The 16,874-nt window shown below is 41.1% G+C and overlaps 1 protein-coding gene across 7 annotated transcripts in view; it reads left to right on the plus strand.

Annotated features, from left to right (window-relative positions):
• LYPD6B (LY6/PLAUR domain containing 6B) overlaps nt 1-7,316 on the plus strand; it is a 42,276-nt gene extending 34,960 nt beyond the window's left edge. For all 7 annotated transcript variants that reach the window (XM_035332215.1, XM_035332217.1, XM_035332220.1 and 4 more), the window contains 4 exons: nt 676-829; nt 1,981-2,079; nt 2,900-3,030; nt 4,462-7,316. In XM_035332215.1, coding sequence (XP_035188106.1) covers nt 715-829; nt 1,981-2,079; nt 2,900-3,030; nt 4,462-4,626 — 510 coding nt within the window. In that variant the 5' untranslated portion in view covers nt 676-714 and the 3' untranslated portion in view covers nt 4,627-7,316. The remainder of the gene's footprint in view (nt 1-675; nt 830-1,980; nt 2,080-2,899; nt 3,031-4,461) is intronic.
• Nucleotides 7,317-16,874: the final 9,558 nt, after the last annotated feature.

Raw genomic sequence — 16,874 nt, forward strand, 5'->3', positions numbered from 1 at the left:
GTTCTGTTTGCAGTTCTCCAAAATGCATGTATCAGCACCAAGCATTTTGCTTGACATTTCCTTGGTATGCAAAGGGAATAAACCTAATTTACACTCATGATCTTTAATGCCATGCCACTGATAAATGCACTTAGAATTAATTCAGTCAGTGTCGCTTAACTGAAGTCAACAGACATACACTGATCTATTTCACTTAAGAAATTGGATCAGTTAAATCTTGGGTTCTAGGCTGTTTGTGTTCAAAATATTTATATATATATACATATATATATTCCCACAATTTGCATTTTACTTTGTTTAATGGTGTTGAATTCTGTCTGATTCAAGTAGGATATAAAGGATCTCTGTCTTGATGCTGATTTTTAGGAATGCTTACAAGGCATCTGTCTATGAGACTGACATTGCTTGGAAGGACAAATAGATTTAAGAAATAATGTTCTCAAATTTGTGGAAACTTAACTACTTTGTGCAGGATCTTGGCCAGCAGAAGGCAGTAACTGCTCAGCTTTGAATTGTTCATCATTGTTCATGAGGAAGCTTGCATTAACCATCTTCCCAGTAATGATTTGCAGACTGAATTTTCAAGGTTTCAGAGCTGGTTCATAGGAAGTTTGTTGTTAATGTGCTCAGTTGTTTATGATTCCCCCTAAACAACGTATTCCCTTTCTTTCCTAGGCCTACGAGTTTTGCTTTTAATGTACAACAATATTCAGCATGTTGTTATTCTGTCACACGCTGGTTGGAGCTTTTCTTCCATTCTTCGTCCTTTCAGGGAACTGGGTTTCAGCGAAGAACATCAACTTCTACAACGTGAGACCTCCACTAGACCGTAAGTAGACAGTTATGCTTTTCTTGTGTGTGCAATTGTAGCTTAACGTTTTAGTTGCCATATTCTTTCAATCCTTTTTTCTTACAGGTTTTTCTTCTTCAGACAGGAAATAGTAAAATTTTAAATAAAACTATTCCTTTTTAATCTGTAGCAGCTTATTTTATTTCCAAGATTTTATGTTGACTGAATGAAAACAAACTGTTGCATGCATTGCTAAACCAAAGAATGCACCAGAGCAATAGTTTTCACATTTTAAATGTTTTTATTATACTTTCCTGTCTCCGAAATGACTTCCTACAGAAAACATGATGCAATGGATTTCTTCTAAATAATACAGAACAGATGTCTTTGTCCTTTATCTTGTTGCGGTTTTTGTAGGGGAAAGAATAGGTACGCAGTCTGCAATTAATTCAAGCTGAAGGTAATTAAAAACCTTGTGAGACCTGTGAAGCCAGTTGTCACTAATAGCATCATATTTTTGCCTCTTATCTAACATCAGAAGTATTCCCTATGCCTTCACTTAATGGAGAAAATTTCCTTGATACAGATCTAAAACACTCTGGACAGCTAGATGCATTAGGTACATATGTGCATCTAGGAAACTGTGCATCTCAAGTTCATTTGTATATGTACGTCATGTAAATAAGCTTTTAAAGTAGTCCTCTTGATCCCTTTGTCAAAGGGAATGAAACTTCCAAAGCTGGAGATCAAGATCTGAAGCTGGTTTTGAAGATGGAGTTTTTTCATCAAAAGAATCAAACGCCATTTCAATGCAGATCGTGTTTGTGTGTCTGTACTAACACACATGCAGATGTGTTATCGTGTACATACATATAAGATGCTCTCTCTTGCTTGCTTTTCCCACCACTGTTTAAATGGTGTTCTTGACTGTGAGAGAATGAAAAGAGGAGGAGGCGTTTTAATGATCAGGCATAGCAAAAACAGTTAAAGATAGAGAAGCTTTCAAGAGAACTTGTTTCATAGGTTTTATTTATCTAGCAATGATGAATATGTAGGTGCAAGTGCCCATTAAAAATATGTACCTGTATGTAATATGCCTGTATATGTGTGTGCAAGCACTTACAATACTATTTTTAATATTTGGTTTTGTTTTTAATTTGCAAACTTACTGTGCTTTAATACTTTCAAAGCCACTCCATTTCCAAACAGTTTTAAGTGCTTTACCTGTGACAATGCGGTGGACAACTACAACTGTAACAGATGGGCTGAAGATAGATGGTGTCCTGAAAGTAAGTGTTTCTGCACGAAGGAGATGCTTCATGGTAATTAAATCTGTTTCTCCCTGCCTCAGCCACCTTGTAGAAGTCTAACTGAAAAGGATTAACATACCAACACAGTGATGCCCTCGGTTTGGTTATTAGTAATAAAGAGTCATATGATTTTTGCTGAGGGGAATATTCTGACCGTTTCAGAGTGCAAAGCAACAGTGCAAATATTATTTTATATATATGTATGTATACGTATATAGATATATATTGCCATGTGCTTTCTAGGAATTAATATTAAGGATGATATTAAAAAAATTCAGAATTGCCTTCCTGGCCTTATCTCCTTCCTTTTGGATTCCAGCCCAAGATACGATTGTCATTGTAGGCTTGCTTGTGATAAGCAAGACCTGAATGTCTAGGGATCATACCTGCATGAGGGAATGATGGATACTTAGAAAAGAATGGAAATATGTTTCCTCATTTTTCTTCACAGTGCTATTCATAGTAACAGTGGGAAAGGGCAAGAAATGCACTATTGGAATGAGGAAGCATGTCTGAAACAAAGAAAAAAAGAGTGGAGGAAGGAAGATAAATGTGTAGATTACAGGGCTAATTAAGTGATAGCAGCCTTTCTGGAGGTTTGAAGGATCAGTTAAGCTTAAGATTTCATCAGTAATTAATTTCTTGCAAAATGGTGTTTTGATCAAGTTGAAAAATGGCTTTAGACAACCCAAATACGTCATTTTTATGGGAACGTTTTGCTAAACTGTGTGAAGATTTTTAACCCTGTAAAACAACACATACTGTAAGAAAATTTAACATTTTAAAATTTATTTTGTAGGTACTCAGTACTGTCTGACAGTTCATCTCTTCACAGACCATGGGAAGAGTACGTCAGTCACCAAAAAATGTGCTACAGGAGAGGAGTGCCATTTTGTAGGCTGCCATCATCACAGAGAAAGCGGTCACACAGTAAGCACTACTCTTTCTGTCGTAGCAGCGTGTTGGTTTTCAGGTTTCCATTTCACTTCTTGTTTTTAACTCTGAGCTGAAGATGATGTGCCAAGATGTATTCTCCAGGACTTAACAACAGAAATTAAATTTTACCACCTGAAGCATAACTACCCTCTCCTTCCTCTTTTCCTCTTTGTGAGTGACAGCATGTAGTAACCACTTCTAGAAAAGCACCTGAGCTTTCTGGTGCACTGCTAGTAAGGCACCCAATGAGGCTATGTAGCCTGCATCGATGCACCTGCGGTGCTGCCAGTGTTCAGAATTTTTAGAGGTAAATCCGCCCCCCTATCTGATGGTCTTCCTGCTAAAATACTGGGAGTCACATTCCATATTGGTTGTCTCCACAAGCCTGCTTGTAGGAACAGTGGAGTTCCCTTTTGTGCAGTGGCTCTGAAAAGACTTCAGTGGCTCTGGACAGCCATGCTTGGCTACCCTTAATCAGAGAATTAATTTCCACGGTGGTAAGTCATCAAAAATAGAGTAAGACTAGCAAGAGGCTTGGAGCATACTCTGTTATGTTCTGCAGCCGTGCCAAAAAGGAACTCCTGTGCTAAAGGAAAATACAAAGAGCTATGCCAAATAAACTGTGAAAGACAGAAGCCAAATGCTTTGTGAGATTTATCAGAAGAATAATTTCCAAATGGGAGCCCATAACGTACTATAAAGAAAACTGTAATTTGTTACCTAAGATGGATGGCAGAAATCTAGGAGAGGTAAAAAGTGATTTTCTGTAGCATAAAACCTGCTGAAATTATACAAGAAAATATTCTTATTTACAGACCTATTAAACCAACGTTGTTGGAAAAATTTCTTGAAAAACAAGGCACTGTCACTAAGCTGACACCATCCTGGTGCCATCACTGTGATTAAGGATTGTAGCACGGGTGCCTTATTTTTATAAGGGAGGTTGCAGTCTCGAGTCTTTCTGCTATTACTGTATTCCTTATCTCACTTCATAAAACTCTTGTGGTTTGTCCAGTTTTCTTCTTGCCTTGCGAGACTTTCAGTGGCGCTGGCATGATCTGAAAAAAAACAAAACATATTTTCATAAGTGTATATATATTGATAATCTTTCACTTAGGATTTCTCACAACTGTGGAAATACGTGCAAGCTCCTTTTCCTTCAGTCATTTTAGATTCTTTTTTTAATTTTTTTAATTTTAATATGCACTGCTAAAATATTTTGCAATGTTTTTGCAAAGGAACTACGTATCATAAAGTAGATATTGAATTTTGTGTAGTATTGAGATAGTTCTTAAATATCAATATTTTTCTAAAATCTTTGGACAGGACTTATTTTTAACATGAAAGATTTCAGACACCAAAGACGAAGCAGACAGCATTCATGCTGAATTTCCCCGTGTCTAGTGATCTCCTTTTTCTCAACAGGAATGTGTTTCTTGCTGTGAAGGCATGATTTGCAACGTAGAAATACCAACCAATCACACAAATGCAGTGTTTGCTGTCTTGCACGCGCGGAGAACGTCGGATGGCAGCAGGTGGACAGTCAACATTGCAGTGCTTGTGTCAGTCGTGATGATTGCCTTGTCATGATGCAGCATCCTCCTGTACGTGTGCTCGAGAGGGTTTGCCTTTTCGTGGGCTGGCAGAAATGGGAAGAAGATCCAGTATGTGCCAGGAGAAACCACTGAGACTTCTCAACTACGTAAAATGTAAGAGGACAGTGAGTGGGAAGACACGTGTACATTGTGAAGCCCTGGAATATTTTAATGAAGATACTTCAAATGGTCTGCAGTATTTAAAAAAAAAAAAACAAAAAAACACAAACACAAATACAAAAAAAAACAAACAACCAACAGCAAACCCACTGGTGACCAGGCAGTGGGGTGAAATCAAGTTGTTATAATTCACTATTTTATGCTGAAAATGCACATGTGGCCGGCATGTTTCTTGAACACAGAAAAGCGTCTGCAGACAATCGCTTTCCTTGGTGAGACAAAAGGGAACTCTCAATGGACTGTGTGCCAACCTGTATCTTAATGGGAACTGGTTTTAGACTTTTCACTGTGCATAAATAACATGGACTGTCTTGTCTTGATCCACAGGTGTGTGTAAGCTTATCTTTAGTTACGGTTTTCAGAGAAAACATACACAAGGGATTTTTTTCTATTTTGACCAGAGCTATAATTTCTATGGGAAGAAATGCGGAATAATACTTTATATCTCTTTTCTATACAATGGCTCACTCTTGAATTATAAAACAATGTGAAATTGTGTGGAGTTTCTGTCCCCAAATTTTGAGCTAGTTGGGCACCTAAAACGGAATTTCCATCTTCCCTCAATGGGATTATTTTCTTGCAGTAGAGTCCCACCTACCTCAAGTGCTCACATCAACTTTTTAATCCTTGTCTTTGTTCTATTAATGCGGCAATAATGCTATGAATTTCAAATTGCAGCTATGGTCAAGCAACAACTTTATCATAAAAAATGGTTTATACAGGACAGGACTCTGCTATGTTCAGTCTCAGTTTCCTGAAGATCCTGCCAGAAATGTTGTTTTCCTTGCTGGATCAACTGGTAAGAAGTCAGCACTGGATACCCTCTGGACATCCCTTTTATCTAAGGATTGGGCCAAGTTTGGGCCAAGATTCTGTTTTTCATTGCAATATTGAGGTGTTCAATGTGGCTTACTTGCATAGCTTGACTATTTGAATCTTGATCATTTAGATGACTGTTCATTTGTTGGATAAATGGCTGCAAAGATGGCAAATAATGGAGTTACAGTTGGATATGCTAAACCCTTAATGCTCTGCCTTATGTTCTTATGTTCTTTGCACTGCAAACTTGCTATCGTACAGACCAGCAGGTACAGATTTTAGGTGATTTCTCTCAGTGTGGTTTTATACAGTCCTAAATTGTAACACGTTTTGGCTGCTCCTGTTGGCCTAATTGTGTTTCTTCCAACTCCCCACCATTATCACAAACTTTCTCTGACAACCCTAATAGGTGGCAGCACAACTAAGGATTTGACCTAACAAGGTTGATAAATTGCATTTCAGTTTTTGTTCTTTTTGTAAATAAAATTGTTATTCGTTTCTGAGTATACCAGTATGATTATTCTGATCTTTTCTAGTGGCTTTTTTTTATCTTAAATGAGATGGTTAAAATTACAATAAACTCTTGAAGCATTTTTCAGAGAGGAGAGATCATAAAAACTTAGTTTTACAAAGAGATGCAAAATTGATCTCTGAAAAATTCAATTCAAGTAACCCTAGAAACTGGGATTTTTAAGCACTAATATTGGCTTACATATTAGCTCTTTTAAGTCATCAAATGTATCTAGGCTAGCCATTAAAAAAAAAACAGTTTTTGTAATGTTTTCTGTATGTTATAAAATGGCAACTCTTTAGACTTTATAAATAAGTTTAAAAATCAGTCTGTGATTGTCGACAGGCAGTTGCAGAGTTACAGAGGTTGGGTGGAAGCACTTTCTCCTTGCCAGTGCAAAATAATTCTTGCTGTCTAACTCAAGGTCTTTCAGGCCGTGGGTTCTGATGATCAATGTTGTGCCATCCGACATGCCAAGCAGCCAAGGATGTTCTGTGGAAATGTTTCTTTTGTTCAAAGATCAGCCCTAGGTGACATATCTATAGCATTAATCTTGCTGTCAGATGTAGCTATAAATGTAATTAAGATTGTTCCTTAATTTTCATCATCAAATGTCATCTTTTTGCCACATGATCTACTGGTTTCTTAGGGAAAAATGATTCCAGGTTTGCTCTGTGCTCAACAGGGAGTTCCTGCGTTGAACAGGATGTTTTGGGCCATGCTATTTTTCCCATTTTTGCCTCTAAGCGTGAGGTGTGTCCTCAATTCCATTCCTGGGAATAATTACGGCAATCTTAACAAGGCCTTCAAGTGCCCTAGAGTCTTATCTGAGTTTACAGTAAATAATTCACAATAATCTAAGCACCGACACTTGTTTACACTGCACATGCCATTTCAGAGCATTTGGGAGTGCCAGGAAGACCCTGGAAGGCAGCCTAGAGGGTGGGCTCAGGCACAGAGGAAATGGGTTTCAGGTTCTCTGCAACAGCCAGGAGACCTCTGGGGGCTGTGTGTATCGGTCGGCATTTTTCTTGGTTGAACTGGTATTTTTTTCCTGTTTGCCAATCTGAAAAGTTAAGAAACCTGCTTATAATTTAAATACTTTTACTTATTTGCTGAAGAATTGCCTGGGATAAAAATAAAATTAAGAATTCCACTGAAGTGCCAAAATAGAATGCTTGAGTTTGTCTTTTTTTTTTTTTTTACAAAAAAAACTAACAATAAAGGCAGCAAGCTGGGTTTATGAGGGGATGTGGTGGTGTTGCCAAAGGTTTAGTTTTTAATGTAGCAGAATTCCAGTAGTGCAGGATATTAAAGATCAATTCTAGTCATCTTGATACATCCCTGCCTTGGTTAGTGCAAAGTTCAGAACTATTGTTTCTAGAAAAACAAATATGCAAAAGCTGATAATGCACTGTTAGCACTGCACAGACAGGCACTTGGCTGAAGGAATATGGAATTTGACGCTGTCACATTTAACCTTTGCTGCGTGTTATCTATGTAAAAATCTTTGTTTCTGATCACATTTTATTTTAGGCCAATGTTAAATGCTGACTTTGTAGGATAAGCAATGTGCATTAATTATTGGAGAAAATAGTGCTAAAGTTCATCACAGCGCAAATTTTTGACACTACTAATGATCGGCTATGTTGGCAATCTTAATTTATGGTAGAATTTGTATATTTTATTAAATAGCCACGTTTTCTCTTCAGATAATCTGTCTGAAGCCCTCATTTAGGAACTTTCAAGAATATTATTCAAGAAAAAGAATCTCTAGGGGCTCCATAACGCATGTATGTCGTGCATCTCAGTTTTGATTAATATGTGTATTACTTGTTACTGCCTAAAAGTGCCATGCAGCTTTGGAAGTGACATTTGTGTAAGTGCATGCCCGTAACTGCACGCAGAGCAGGAAAGGTTGCTAACGCTTCTGCGTCCACCCGGCCTCCAACAGTAAGGTGCAAATACTGCATTCTCAGTAACAGGGCAGGTGTTTGTCTCTAAGGACAGCAGGCACTGGGTAAAAACCGTGGGTGCCAAACTCATGGCATTCATGGGCAAAATGATCCCTTCACAGTGCCCTTAGAACCTGATGAGAAGTTTCTTTTTGTTCATGAATAATGGTTTGTAAATCGATTTATGCAGCTGAGGAACGTGCTGTTTTGTGATGTATGTGTATAATGGTTAATTTTTTCTTGTTATTTTTACATTGCACTGGACAGTCTATGGAAGACTTATTTTAAAAGTTTAAATAGAGAAAAACTTCTCTATTCAGTGCTGGTTTGTACAGCACTTTCTTACCTATGCTGCTGTTTTAAATCTTCTCCAGAAATTGCACCTTAAAAATCCATTTGCTGCTTAAGACAAAGAAGGCCAGGTACGAGGAAGGTTCTTCGGTCCTTTTTTGTCTCCAGCTAAGGAAAATCCACTTGTGTAATTTGCTCAGTTTGGTAAAGAAAGGTGGCAGGTGGTGGCACGGGGCACCTGCTGAGCTGGAATTGCAGTGAGGGCAGGTTCTGCTGCACCTTCTCTGCTGCCACGTGCTGGCATTGCCCAGTGGATGTAATTGTCTGTAGGGACCTAACATTTTAGTGGCGTGGAGATTCCCTTTTCCAGGTTGAAAACATTGAAATGATACAAAAGAACTCTGCCACTTCAGAAACCTCAAGTAGTGAGGAATCGTTCATGTTACCAAGTATAGTTTTTTAGCATTTAAATGAAAATAATTTTTACTCTTTAATTAGTGTAGCGTCAAAGAATTAAACATATTTTTACACTAGCCTCTTAACTTATCAGAAAAACTGAGGTCTGGCTACACATTAGAATTCCAAACCAAGGCAATGAACAGCACAGAGCCAGCTCTTTAAACGGGATAAAATGCTGATTTCAGATTTTATAGCAAGTAATTTAAAAGAGGTTTAAAACTTCAAAGAAAAGGAGCAACAAAACCCCATTCTAGCTGTTTCCACAGAACCTCTTTGTTTGCCATGAGGCTAAGCCCCGCTGCCAGCCCCCGGTGCTGCAGCGCATGCTGTTTGCAGGTGTTTCAGATTGAGGAAACGGGGCCAGCAGCCAAAGGAGCAGGAGGAGCACGTTTCCTCCTCACCTGGGGATGCTGATCCTCTATTCACTCTTGGGCTGGGGCAAGGTCACCTGGAGCAGTTTGTAGAGCTCCTGAGGATCCTCCTGGTCCTCACGTCTCCTCCGCTTTCAGCAAAGCAAGAGGTGTCAGACTTCTGGGAGGCGCAGAGCAGAAGGTAGGGGTGCTGTTGTTGCTCACTGTAGATTTAGGGCTCGCAGATGCCTGTTGGATGAAGGGAAGATGTAAGCCGCTATTTTTCTTGAGGGGTGGATATTTAAATAAATATATTTAGATAGCTATATAAATAGATATTTCTCAACGTATAGGGATACTTCTGATTTTTCTTTCTTTTCTTTCTTTCCCTTGCTGAGCGCAGGCAGTATGCAGATCACTAGGAAATCAGCCATCAAACACATTTCTTTGGGTTGATGTTTTTCTGTGATGGGCTAGTATTTCCAGACTGATAGCAGCTTGTTCCTTTCAGTTTAATAATAGGGGAAAAAAAAAAAAAGAAAAAGAAAATACTGCTAAAGAACCCAATGATACATAAATGGCTTTGTGAGGTGTGCTTGGTAAAGCCTCATTTTTCAGGATGTGGAAGGAATTTAGATAGAGTGGAGAGCTGGACCATCAAAGTTGGTGGGAATTTTACCATGGTATCCGGGAGCACTGGGATTTGAAACAGGGTTTTTATGGCCATTGCTCCCGTGGGGGTGTTGCTGTGCAATTAGGCAATTGATATTCTTTGAGTAAATAAGAGAAACATACAGACTGGCCTGCAATTTTATGCTGGAGATTACTCGTGGCGATGCAATCGTTAGGAAGAACTCTTTAAAAGACCCAAATAAGATGGAGCACGTACCTCGTGTACAGGCATCGAATCGTTCCTGGCAGCTGGGAAGATTTGTGTGAAAGAAAGCTGGCGTGTGAGCTGCTGGCCAAAACCAAAGGCGTGGTGGTGGGCTGTCTGCTTGCTCTGAATGAAAGCCTAAATGTCATCTCTGATGGAACTCTGCAGCTTTTTGCGTGGAGCTGGCATGGTTTTAAGAAATAACGAGAGTTAGCCGTAAGGATTACTGTAACGCTGATGAGATTAATGCTGCAGGAAACGCTTAGGAGTTCAAAAGCTGGCTGGATTTCAGGACAGAAAATGGAGTAACCTGAAAGCTGAAAACTGCAGGAAATGTGACAGAAACCACACAGTTCTTGGAGATAAATGTGAAGCCTTTCCTTGGCATCTCTAGCTTGTAGCTGTCACCTTGCAGACCGTGATTCCTGCTGGAGGAAAGGCCAGCTCTCTTCTTGCCACGTCCTTGTTGTCCCTTCAAGCTCTCCGAAGCTCGGGCTCTGACATCCTCGTGGCTCCTCAGAGGCCTTTCTCCGAAGTGTGTTCTCTGGGCATGCTCTGTGGTCCTTTTGGAAGGAAAATATTCAGTGTAATGAGGGTTGTAGTGCCCGTGGAGCATGTGGGGATGCGTGCTTATCACCTCTCATCCTTCCCAAACTTGTCAGACATCTGCCCCTTTGCTGCTGTGGGGTCTTCATTTATGTGCTGTGCCAAGCTGTCCCTCCTGTCCTCTGCCTTTCAGAGTGGTCTTCTCGGAGGAAAACAAAGAGAAGGCTTGGGTTGCTCATTTTTGTTTGTTTGTTGTTGGTTTTGGCGGATTGGTTTTGAACTCACTTTAGGGTGAAGACAGCTGTGAAAAGCAGTGGGTGCCTCAGCCTGCCAAAGCTGTTTTGGGGGCTAGAATATCAAAATGTAAGCGGCTTGGGCAGTCAAAAGACAAAATCTCCGTTGAAAGGAACGGAATATATGAGTTTTTCGGGTTTGCAAATGTTTTTGTGAGAAGTTTAGTCGGCAGCTGGGGGTCATCAGAGAGATGAGGTGAGGTTACATCGCGGAGTGGGTGAATTCACTTATTGGGAACTCGTGAGCTCTTGAGTAGGGAGTTAAAAGACCAAGTGCTCACAATCCTCTTTTGAAGATTAGAGTAAGATGTAAGAAAAAGTGTAAAAGCTGTGTGAAAAGAGGTTAATTAAAAAATTGTAATTTTTTTTTCCTTGGTTTTTGTATTCATATCATCCTTATTCCATACTGATATACACGTCATTTTCACAGGCTGGCCTGGGACTTTTAAACCAGTGCTGTGTACGTGTTTTCAAACTAAGTGAGGTCACGGGTGCTGTGCAGGAGAACACACAGGGTGCCCTGCGTGCTGTTAGCCCCTGATGGCCCAAACCAGTCTGGCGTGGTCACTGCTCCTGCAGTCGGACCCTGTGCTCGTGCTGTGCTGCTTATCAGGAGTTCTGTGCATTTGGAAACTAATGCTGGTAAAGGTAGGCTGTCAGGCAGGAACAACTGTTCTACCCAAATAATCTTATGGTGGGCTTGGTTGATGTCGTCCTTTTACGAGGTACAGGTCGGTTCTGCCAAATAATGCAGCGTGCCCCCGCTATCAGCAGCGACTGCTGACAAACACCTGCGTAGGCAAGCTTGGAGCCTCACTGGGAATGATTCCCAGTTATTGCATGGGGAACGCGTCCTCTGGTGATGCATTTCTTAACAACACTTTTTTTTTTTTTCTTTTTAAGGTTTTGTCATTCTCTAGAGGTGCTGAAGATCAAGAGAATGTGGTTACTCTCCTTCTGCTTTCTATCATCTCCCTTGTGTCTGTGTGGGATAGCTTGTGCTCCCTGGGCACTGGCACTCTCTTTGGCCCTACAGCCTCTCAAAGCATCTCTGCTGCTTTCGAGCTTCTTTGCCACTTAAGTTGTATGAAATAGATCTTCAATATAAGGTTTTGTGGTGCCTATGTAATGGTGAGGTGCTTCGCACCCAAGGACCCCAAAGGTGCACGGAGGAGTAAAATCCAGAAATGAAAAAGGTAATGTTATTTGTATTTATTGTTTGTTCTCTAAATGGTGCATATGAAATACTATCACAGAATCATTTAGGTTGGAAAATGCCTCCAAGATATTAGAGGCAAGCATTTTTTAAGTATGGGGTGCATTTCCTCTGTTCCCGAATCCACTCTGCGTTTCGTGTATTTAGCACTGAAATCCCGTAGCACTGCCCATTCACTTGCTTCGTCTGTACTTGATGAAGAGAGACCGTCCTGACAACTGATTAAGAGCTGAGCTGAGAGCAAATGCTTTCGCTCTGAGGGGGCAGTTGCCATGCGGAGTCAGTCCGCTCATATTGGCAGCAAGTCAACATTTTCAGAAATGCCTCATGGAGAACGGTTTATTGAGGAGTTTTTCCTGCAGAACCCCCCAGAGTGGGGCATCGTTCCTCGGGTCTGGAAAGGTGCTCGTGAAAGTTGTCAGCAAGAAGGAATTCCAGGAATTTGTTTCTTGGGTCAGAGCAGAACAGATCCATTACAGAAGTGGTTTTTGATTTTTTTTGGAAAGAAAATTTGAGGCCAAAAAAAAAGATTTGAGGCCAAAAAAGATTTGAGGCCAAAAAAGATTTGGCCTTGACGCAAAATGTGGGACCTGAATTTGGGGGGAGAGGTGGGGACGTGCTAGAGAAACTGCTGCAAAGCCTGCTGCCGTTCGTGGTTCACTTGCATAATGTTAGGTGGCAGTGGGATTTGTGAGCAGCAAGAAGTGGTGCTGAGAATGAAACTTCTTTCCAAAAAATATAAGTATGAAAAAGATACAAATATAGTTCTTGATAAAATCTAAAGTAGGAAGCGAGTTATGCTCCATATCTCTTTTTTCTACCTTGCTTCACTTGTGAGGTACCGATATTTCGGTTGGGCTATCTTCTATCGCTACAACTTCTCTGTTTTACCCAGTATTTCACACCAGGCATGTTTGAGTGCATTACGTAGGTTTTCTTTACACTTTTATGCCGTGTTGTAACGGAGGGATGTTATCTAAAGTGAATTATCCAGCGTTTATGAATTCAAGGTGACTTTAAAATTACTTTAACTCCAGACTTCAAAAGTTGGTATAAGTAACAAAAATAGAGATTCCGGTAAGTAACAGACCCAAACTTTTCTGGGGAGCGTCGGCATATGAAACGTAGCATGGAAAATCTGTCGGTAGCTGCAGCAGAGGTGCAAGACTTGGTTTTGATTTTTTTTTTTTCCTTTTGCTGACAATCGTGTTTGTTTGTTTAATTGCCTTGGTCAGCATGCATATACCCACCTGTGGGAACTAAAATGTCAAAGCAGTGCTTGTGAATACCGCTGTATGGCTGGGATTGCTGGGGGTGTTGGCTTCTGAGATCCCCAAACACCTTGCTTTTGGTGACGCTGCCATGCAGGTGAACTTCATCCCTCGCTGAGAGGGTTCTCCATCTCTCCGAAACTCACTTCTATTCACTCAGAAAATGCTTTGACAAGCCAAAGTTTATAAGCTGCTCTTTCAAAGTAATATAAATCTAATACAGCTCCTGCCGTATCTGTCAAACCTCAGCAGTGCCAGGGGCTTTAGCGGGATGACATTCAGCTCACAATTTATTCCTTTCTGATTGTGAATCATTTCCAGAACTAGCTTTTTTCTGTTATTGCAGCTATAAATAAATATTCCATTTATACATGTAAGACATGTCAAGAAATCCTAGACTTGGTCTTGACATGCAGCCACTCTACTTTTCTTCACATACACTATTAATAGTTTACTAATGAGCAAAGGCTCTAAATCACGTTTGTAGGACTCTGACTTTCAGCAGCTGAAATGCTGCCCCCCACTAAATTACATTTTAAAAGTTTAATTTAAATGAGCATTAAGGCACTTGAGGACCGGCCAAGACCTTGTGCTCTTTCCCACTTGGCTGGCACGCTGTAAAAATATGCACAAGTAGACGTGCATGCCTTGAAACATTTGGCAACTCTAAACCATTGATTAAGATTTATGTTGTCTTTAACATATGTTTATATATCCCCTATGGACATAATTTTAAGCAAATGCATTACAGTAAGGAATTTATTTTATTTTCTACTCGTACAGCTTGTATGAAAGTCGGCCCGTCAGGTCTCCGTGCCGATGCCTGGCAGCAGCTATGTTTCAGCTCTTGTTACTTGAACTCACGAAGGTTGGAGAGAACTCCTGGGACTGCCCCGTGGTGAGGGTTCTTTTAAGCTCTGTGAATATCGATGAAAAGTTTTGAGTTCATCTGAAATGTCATCATCAAGGGCTTTTGGAACTTCGTTTCCTGGGCTTTATTTTTTTGGCTCAAAAGAGGTCTTCTCCTATAACCAGTTTTCCTGATAAATCTGTATTGAAGTTCTCTGAGGTCAGCTAGGAAACGAATCTTCAGGAGAGGTTCTCCGGGAGGATGTTGGATCAAAGCCTTGAGAGCAATGGTTGCTTTCCACCTGTGGCTGCAAACCAGACCTAGAGGGTCCGGGTGGATCTCCATGGAAAGACAACTTTTTTTCTGAATGGGGAGGAGGAAAGGGAAGGCTGGTTTTGATGGGCTCTAATTAGATCTGGAACTGTTCTCTCTTTTCTGACTGCATATCCCCCTTCACCTGTCCCTTTTCTCAACCAGTTTGTGTTCCAGCATGTGGGAAAGGAGCTGATGGCTGAAGATGTCTCTCTTTGGATTAGCAGCAAAATAAGGTCTGATGCCTGAAATTCATTAAAGATTCTGGGTAAAAACAGGGTGTTCATGCTCATAATCTAACCTCACCCTTCAAAGGTTACCTTTTTGCAGTTTCTTACCTTTATAATTCAACAGCGTGTACTTGCTTGCATCGTGTCCAGCAGGCTGTGTAAAACAAGAAGGTTCGTCTTGCACCTCTCGGTGTTTGAGTGCCGTCACGGTGACCCTCCCAAATCCCACGTGAACACCAGGAGACTTAACTCCTTCAGGTTTTAAAGCGGTTCTGGATCCTCGGATGACAGACACCCTGGAAGCAATACTGCCCAGCTCAGCTTTATGTACGCCTTTACACAAGTCCCCTTTTAAAGCTCTGGATAAAATCCTTCAGCTCTTATTTGAAAGCTCTTTAAGAAAAGAGATTGCTATCTTATTTTTTTTTTTTTCTTTCTTTAGTAAGTGAGAGCGTCTCTGTTTGCTCTGCTTAAGAAGTGACATTTCATTCATTTATCACCTTTATCTTTCCCATGGCCCCGTCCTAGGGAGCTCCTGATTAATTCCAGCAGCGTGGAGGTCTCCCCTTCTCCCTTTCCCTCCTTTGCATCGCCTTGCGAGCATAATGTGCCCTCTTCCTTTCCTCGTGTGACACTTCGTGCCATCGTCTGCATTCTGCGTGTTTAGCCTGCCACGTTTAAGTAACCACCAGCCTTAAGGGAAGCTGCTGTGAATTTATAGGTGGCTGTGGGCAAAGCAGGGCCCCTGAGGATAATGTGCTGCTGAAAATGTTGAACTCTTTGCTCATAGGAGCCAAAAGCAAATTAAAGAGGACACCACAGCTTGTTGTGCTAGCCATCTTATAGTAGAAGCTTCCAAAAAAGATCGGCATGGGGAAGGCAAGAGACAGCAGCATGAGGAAACTTGACCTACGGACACCTCCGAAGGATGAAAGAGCAATCTGGGTGACTGAAAGCGCCGTAGCTCAGCGATTCATCACGTAACTGCAGGCTGTAAATTGGATGCGAAACCTCAAACCCTTTTGGCTGAGCTAGGCATGGGCACGCGTATCCTGGCTGCAGCAGGGCTGTGCTGCCCCTGGGCTCGGCGTTACGGAGACGCCTCCCGAGATGCCCTGACTTGGGAGGGACGGCTATCGGGAGCAAAGCCGCGCCATGTGTGAGGACGCTGGGGCTGTGTGGGTAACTGAGCCTTTTTTCCATCTGTCAGCAGCGCAATCGAAGCAGTCATTATGCCTGTGCTTTGCTGCAGCTGCTGTGGAATTTGCTGTCCTAAGGCAAGTAATTTCAGAGCTTCCTCAGCTGACCTCCAACCCTTGCTGCCATTAACTCCTGTAAATCTCTCTGGTATGAATCCAGTGCAGGTAGATGACTGGAGATAGGAATGTTGACTGAATTACACTTTTATTTTTTTATGGAACTGAAAGTAAATAAAAAAATTGAGGGATTGGACTTGTGGAGGAAGATAATTGTGGGTGATATGGTTAAAAGAATAATCTGATGGCTTAAAGTGCTTGATGGATTCAGAAGCTAACGCACTAAGTAAAATTGTGCAGAAAAAAAGTAATTCATTGGGGCGTTGTTATAGTTGAGATGAAAAGATGCTGATGTGTAGGGTAGCTAAAACAGTCACCAACAGGACCCCGAAAATAAAGGTGCAAAATGTTTACATGCTCCCTGTAGAGAACACAGAAGGCTTGTGACTAGGCACAGACCCAGGATGTGAGGAAGACCAGCACGTTTCTCATGCGGACAAGCACACCTTGTCCATGCTCTTGTGCATGCTGATGTGCACTCCTCTTCATGCCCCTGCTTCACTCTGCCTGGACCTGAGGGGCTCTGACCACAGAGGATGTTCTCCCTTTGGGTTTCAGTCTTACGGAGGACATGTAGGTGTTAATTGAATAATAATTTATATGAACATTTCGGAAACCTTCTCAGACTGAAGGCTCTGTGTTGAAAGTAGGTATCTAGTATCTCCCCCACTGTATTTTGCTTTTCATCAGCTCAGAGCAGAGTCTTCTTCATAAAGTGCCCTACATGTTTCTGATAGGTGATGCTAGTCTCCCCTCAGAGAAGAAGC

Source organism: Oxyura jamaicensis, chromosome 7, assembly GCF_011077185.1.
Source record: "Oxyura jamaicensis isolate SHBP4307 breed ruddy duck chromosome 7, BPBGC_Ojam_1.0, whole genome shotgun sequence".
NCBI lineage: Eukaryota > Metazoa > Chordata > Aves > Anseriformes > Anatidae > Oxyura > Oxyura jamaicensis.